Here is a 6850-nt window from a genome sequence, read left to right as displayed (position 1 = left end):
CCAATTTTTTCTAACATTTATTTTTTTGGCAAAGGCGGCCATATAAATTTCCAAGTCGAGAGGCGCGGACTAGGATTTTATTTTAGATACATGGTTTCTTCGGAGAATTTTCTTAGAATTTTATGTAGTTTACTTTTTTGCTATACGATAAAAAAAAAGAAAAAAATCAACCCGCCCTAATGCACATACATATTTTTCGAGCCCTTTCATTTACACTTGCAATTATATAAGAGCACCTCGAAAGATAAACCGCGGAAATAAAATGTGCAAAGCCCTTTTCAAATATGATTTTTTTATTACTTTTTAAATGAATTGATTTTAGACACAATCGCTGAACAGTTGCACAAATCGCAATTGAAGTCGCTTGTACAGCAGTTACAAGGCGATAACGAACCAATGCGGAAATCATAGACACCACCCAAGCATTTACATACATACATACATACGTGTACCGTCTCAACACGAATGAAGCGCGCAATCTAATCTGATGTAACAGCATTCCAATCTATGCGTTTTTTTCTATTCGAATGAGCAAAATAGTAGTTCATATCGTTGCGTTTCCTTTCGTTTGATTGTACGGCGGTAGAGTGCATCGCTCACGCATTGAGTGCATATTTTAAAATTTACAAATGCCACCAACTGTGTGGACAGTACGAGTACAGTTATTGCCAGAATATGTACATAGAAATGTACATACATAGAACACAGCATAGCATAGCGCAGCACACAAGAACAAGAACATAAAGTCAACGCTTTTATGGCTTCATTCATATATACACACGTATGCAGTCGTAGGCGAGTTCCAAAGTTCGCTTTTGTACATTTGCAGTGTGAAACACAAAAAAAAAATTTACACGATTTTCAACATTTCCTAAATTTTTTTCTTCCTTTCTTTCTTTTCATCCCCACATACATATGCCTTGGTCGAAATGGCTGCTTTGTATTCCGCAATCGTCGTGATTCTACTCCACCTACTACTCAACTACTACTACTACTACAACAACAACTACATGCATATCAACATTTGCACCATTGCTCTTGCAGCCAAGCGCCAATTATAAGGCAGAAAAAGTTATGTCAGATAAACTGAATTTCCCAAAACACACCGGCATACGGGAGGCCTCACTGCTGGTGATGAAGGAGAAGTGCGGACGCTATACGCTGATACGTGAGCCATTGTATTTGGACAGATGCGTTGTGTGCAGTGAAGCGGACTGGGATGATTATTTCGAGGTGCAGGAAATCTCATCGAAGGACACTTTCATATTCAAAGTGAGTATTTGTAATACAAAAAAAAAAACCAAACGGAAACAGTTTTGTAATAAAACAATTGATAGTTCAAAAAGTGATAAAGAGAAGTAAAATATGAACTTTTAGGCGTAGTAGAAAATTGTTTGAGGGGGTCCACAACATAGACGTAATAGCGGCCCCCGTGTATGCCTTAGAGAGCGCATTATTACATTTTAACTTTTCTTTCAGAAACAAATATGTACGCTATTGTTTATTTATTGGAGTACATATTATTTTCTGCTTCTTATTTTATCACTTCACATAGTAGGAGCCGAAATTTGCCAATTTAAGTAAAACTGCGGACCAGACTTCCTTCCAAGTCGAATGGAGAAGAGTGCCACGTTGTAAGGAACCCCTTATTTAAAAAATCGCTCTTTAATAATTATTTTTTGACTTTTATTTAATTACTCCTTAAATAACCATTATTTCTAACTTTTATTAGATAAATCGAAAATAACAATTATGTGTGATTTTTATCTAAATAATCTGCAAATAACAGTTATTTTTGATTTTTAAATTATATGTCTTAGATAATAGTTAAAGGGGATTTTTATTTATAAAAGGTATAAATAAAAATCAGTTAATGACCTTTATTTTTCCAATCATACTTATAAAAGTCATTTGTAAAAGTCGTAGTAAACTTTTGTTTACTGTTTAATGACTTTTATACGAATGATTTAAAAAATAAAAGTCGCTGACTGATTTATATTGATGACTTTTAAAAGTAAAAGTCTCTGACTAATTTTTATTGATGACTTTTATAAATAAAAGTCTTCTATGATTGTTATCTAAGACATATAAGTAAAATAAAAATAAGTGTTACTTGTTTTAATTTTGCATAAAAATTTATTTTCAAATTTGTGTCTCAGTGAAAAAAGAAATCAATTGGTATATATCACTTAGTTATAGAACATTTCCTTCTTAGTGAATTTTTCCATGGCAGTTTTCATCAAGAACTGTTATTATCGGTCCCTGATCTTCTGGTTTACTTTTCTTAAGGCGCAAATAATTACTTCCCCTACTACACGGCAGTTCGCACGGCTCTTATTATAGCAAATCTTTCGTCTCTTTATTGATTTTGAATAACTATTTAGCTCTCACTATCCTCCGTCGGATGTCTACGTGAAGTATCTTTCTATACTGCATTCAGTATAATCCGGATTTGTTCCCGTAATAGGCGGAGAGCATACACCGAGTTCAACACACACGGGATCCACAGTTACCTCCTCCTTTAAAAGCGTGGGGATCAGAAGTCTGACTACCACCTCTAGGCGCACGTTGTCTCCTAGTCTTTGGTGATTTGGAATCACTCTCTACTGCCCTTTTAGCCTTCCGATGTCATTGGTCCTTCGCACACTGACGGACTGAGCACGTCTAAAACCGGTTTTGCACAGGCAAGAGGGGGAAGAGAGTGCGAGTTTACTTCGTCCATTTTAGTCCGCGAAAATCGCGGATTGATATTTTACTGACACGCATGCATAGACAATATCTTTTGTGTTTCGTTTCCGCTCCCTTTATGCATTCCTCTGATCATTAGTCCCAGTAACTCGGTCTCTTCAAAAATCTGTTTTTCTGAAGCTATCTGTCGATAGGGGTCACTAAGGTCATGCCACACCACCCAACTCAGCGGAGTGGTTCGAGTGACCATCTACGCCCACCTGTCTATCAGCTTGTCCACTGCCCCTCGACTTAGGCAGCTTTGAAGTCGACGGCCTGTCGCAATCGCCTTGCTCTTGTCTAGCGGCCATCGAGGACGGCAGTGGAACTACGTCCAATCTGGCATCACTGTCGTCTCCCTTGCTAGGGCTGCGCCAAAAGCTCCATGACGCCTAATGCTCAATTGTATTTCGACAGACCGTTCTGCCACTCTCTCTTTCGCACTTTGTGGACCAATCGCTCTGCTTTAAGAAATAGGCCGGCTGTAACTGAAAATTGTCATTAGCCACATCGTTCTTTGGAATATGGCTGGAGAGATTGCTTCAAAATTCCGGAAATTTATAAGACTGGAAATATCATAGTTTTGTGTAGAATTTTTATTGAGTAATCTGCCAGGTCCATTAGATGCTCCAATATGTCAGAAATTCTTTCAGTTTCCCCTCCTCCATACTTCTGGAACTGCATATGTTGAGGTGATTTTCCAGACACTAACGAGTCCGTTCTATGAAGGCTTCGAGAAGTTTTTGTACCGGTTTGTCCCTTATACGAGTAACATCTAAACAAGAAAAAAAATTTCTAACAGCGGTTACCCCTCGCAAGGCAGTGGCAAACCTTCGAATGTATGTATGTATTTCTGCTTTGAAACTATTTAACGTCCGGAAGTTGCACAGCACAAACTGGCGGCGAAGCTCGGCCTTGCGCTAAGCAAAGTGTAGCGCCAAAATATTACTTTTATTGGTGGTTTTATATTAAAACTGTGTAAAACTCAATACTCACTGATAACACTGTAGAGGCACTTAAATGACAAAAAAACGTTAACTAAATGTTTGGGTCGTAGATTACGAATCTGTATACCACTCTTATAGATCAGGTAATTTTCATTTTAAATTTGCATTGCGAATAAAAAAAAGACTCAAACTTTAACATGGAAAATGTTACTTATACGTACGGTGACCATTCGTACCGATTTTGGCGGGACAGTACCGATTTTGAGACATTTAGATTTATAAATCCTGTCCTGTCCTGTGTATTGCTTATAGTGGTTCTGCAACATATAAAAAATACACATAAAATTTTATATTTTTTTTGCAAAGGGGTTTGGTTATATAATATAATAAAAACACAAAACCTTGACAAATGTTTTTGGTTTTTTAAATGAAACTTTTTATATATTCATAAGCAGAATTTCATGACGAACAAACCAAAAAATCATAGACGTTCAAATTTTATATCAGTTCACATTTAAGGATTAATAATAATAATAATAATAGATTGGCGCTTACACATATGTTAGTGTGTGGCCGAGCTTCTCCTCCGATTTGTGGCGTGCGCCTTGATGTTGTCACACAAAGAGGAGGGGCCTACAGTTTAACGCCGACTCCGAACGGCGATTGTATTTTTACGAGAAGCTGTTTTTCATGGCAGAAATACACTCGGGGGTTTGCCATTGCCTGCCGAGGGACGACCGCTGTTAAGAAAAAACCTTTTTTCTATTATTTTTTTTCGATGTTGCTTTTACCAGGGGTTGAACCTAGGCATTGCGGAGTGGAAGCGCGCACTGCTTACCACTACACCACAGCGGATTAACGAATAATAATATGCCGTAAAAAATTTGTTAGCCCACCCAACTAAATTCGGTCATCAAATAGTTAATTTAATAGGGGTCATCCTTTACTCTGCCCCAAAAGGCATTTTTCGGACAAATATGGTAGCACATTCGTTATCACAAAGAACATTGAATATAAGGGAACCATAAACATACATAGCATCGTTATTTTCTTTGATCTTTGGTTATGTGTTATTCTATCAAATTGGTCCTCTCGCTATATAGCAGTCATTATTATTTTAAATAAAACTGTATTATAAGATGTAATGTCTTTTTATTCTAAAAACAAAATTGTATGTTCGGATTTAATACTTTGGTAATGCACTGATTTTTGCTCACAGAAATCTGGTCACCGTACTTATACGCCATGTACGAGTATGTACAGTAGGACCCGGTACGATGTGGCGTATGAGTAACATTCTAACCTTTCGCTATTTCATACAAAAAATTATTGCACATTTTCATTTAACCATTCAAAACTTGTTTATTTATTAATCGGTTCTCATTGCTAGTAGCTTGATTTTTAGGCAAAAGAAATACAATTTTAAAAAATTACAAAAGTTTTGTTTTTTTTTTTAATTTTGTCCTTGTTAAAATTTGAATATTTTTTTCATAAAAATTAAAATATCTTAGGAAAATGACTTGATCTGGAAATCCTCAAACTCAAGCTCACGTTTCTCGACGCTTTTTTGTGTAATTTCAAAACTTAAGATTTTCCTTACGGTGTAATCTTAGGTTCTTTGATGGCCCTCTCTGAATAATCTAATTCTTTCAAAATCACTCTAAAAAATTTTTACTAAAACTGCTGGAAAGGAATTATTAAACAGGCTCGCTTAAAAAAAAACCCATATTAAGGAAAGTAGAGGGTCGCCTTTGGGTAAAGCCCCCATCTGACTTGTGGTCGACCAGAGTCCTTGATAAGAGCATCTAAAAAGCCAATAACGAAAAGAATTAATTACTAATATGTCTAATTAACTCTAAAATTTCTCATGAGTCAATTTTTTCAATGTTAAAGCAAATAATTATTAATTTTGTTTTTTCACTTTCAGGCCGAGGATGGTGTTCGTACCAAGCAATGGTACACCCAACTGCAATATCACGCTCAGGGTATGGGCGCTTGGCGTAAACGACGCAATGCTCTTGCCAATATTATGATCAATGGAATGCTGACACGTACCTAAATCGAAGGAAGTATAATGGAAATGAAATATATTCAAACGCAATTCAAGTTAACTGCCTTAGCACTAAGTATCTTAAGCTTAGAGCGAACGATGTGAAGCGGTGAAGTTTTCAACGAAATAAGCGAAATAAATAAATAGTAATTAAGAAACGTAAAGAAATATAAAGAACTTTAAAATATTAAAGAAAAACTGCAAAATTTATGTAAACAAAAAAAAAATGCAAATGTAACGAAAACTGTTTTGCAAAAAAAAACGCAAAGAAGCCATTCCTTTTGATTAGAGGTAATTCAAGTTTCTTTGTATTTATTAAGTAGCGCGCAGCAGTGAATGCATTTTCAATAAATATTAAAGTACTTTTAAATTAGATTATAGCCATTTATTGGATTTATAAATATGTCTTAAATATTTCTTGTACTACCATAGTTGTAGTTGCATTTCGCTGATAATAAAATTACTAAAAATATATGCATTTAAAAATATTTTTGCATAAAATGCTGTTCGCGCCTCTTTGGACGAAAGTAGTTAGTAATAAAAAAAAATAAAAAATCGATTTGTTTAAAACTTTATTTTATTAAATTTCAAAATTATTATCTTTTTTAACTTTACCATAAACAATTGTAGGTGTATTGAAATTTTATTCAAACGCTGCTTGTAAATTGCAAGTGATCTAGTTTTTTAGCCTTTTGATTTAAAGCATAAACTTTATAAAAAAAAAAATATTTGTTTATCGTTATAACTTACCCAAAAATATATAAACCACATAATAATACATTTATTTTATATGCATATATTAACATTATCTTAATCGGTATACAAATATATTAAAGCACACACACACACACACATATACACAAATGTGACTCTGTAAAAGTGAAGCAATAAAATAAATAAACTTAAAATTATAAAAAAAAAATTATTTTTTTGAATACTTGTTGTTCAATCCTCTATCAGCCTATCCGCTGACTACCTTTAATTTACTTCTTTGATAAAAATCTAGTAGACGTTACTTAATTTCACTTTCCCATATTCTACACGTCTACTGCGCTAAGCTGAGTGAAATTGATAATAAATCTTAATAAGATTTATTATTTTCCAATATATGCTGATAGAGTGAGTA

The 6850-nt window shown here is 34.6% G+C and overlaps 1 protein-coding gene across 1 annotated transcript; it reads left to right on the top strand.

Moving 5' to 3' along the window:
- Nucleotides 1-915: 915 nt before the first annotated feature.
- LOC108379483 (uncharacterized) lies at nt 916-6504 on the top strand. Its single transcript, XM_017635838.1, has 2 exons — nt 916-1272; nt 5602-6504. Exons 1-2 carry the CDS (start codon nt 1075-1077, stop codon nt 5731-5733), a joined length of 330 nt encoding a protein of 109 aa, XP_017491327.1. The 5' UTR covers nt 916-1074; the 3' UTR covers nt 5734-6504.
- The last annotated feature ends 346 nt before the right edge of the window (nt 6505-6850 follow it).

This window comes from Rhagoletis zephyria, unplaced genomic scaffold, assembly GCF_001687245.7.
Source record: "Rhagoletis zephyria isolate East Lansing unplaced genomic scaffold, Rhagoletis_zephyria_1.1 Rzeph_scaffold_16505, whole genome shotgun sequence".
Lineage (NCBI taxonomy): Eukaryota > Metazoa > Arthropoda > Insecta > Diptera > Tephritidae > Rhagoletis > Rhagoletis zephyria.
The sequence above is the reverse complement of the archived record's forward strand: the minus strand, read 5'-3'. Positions and strand labels throughout refer to the sequence as shown.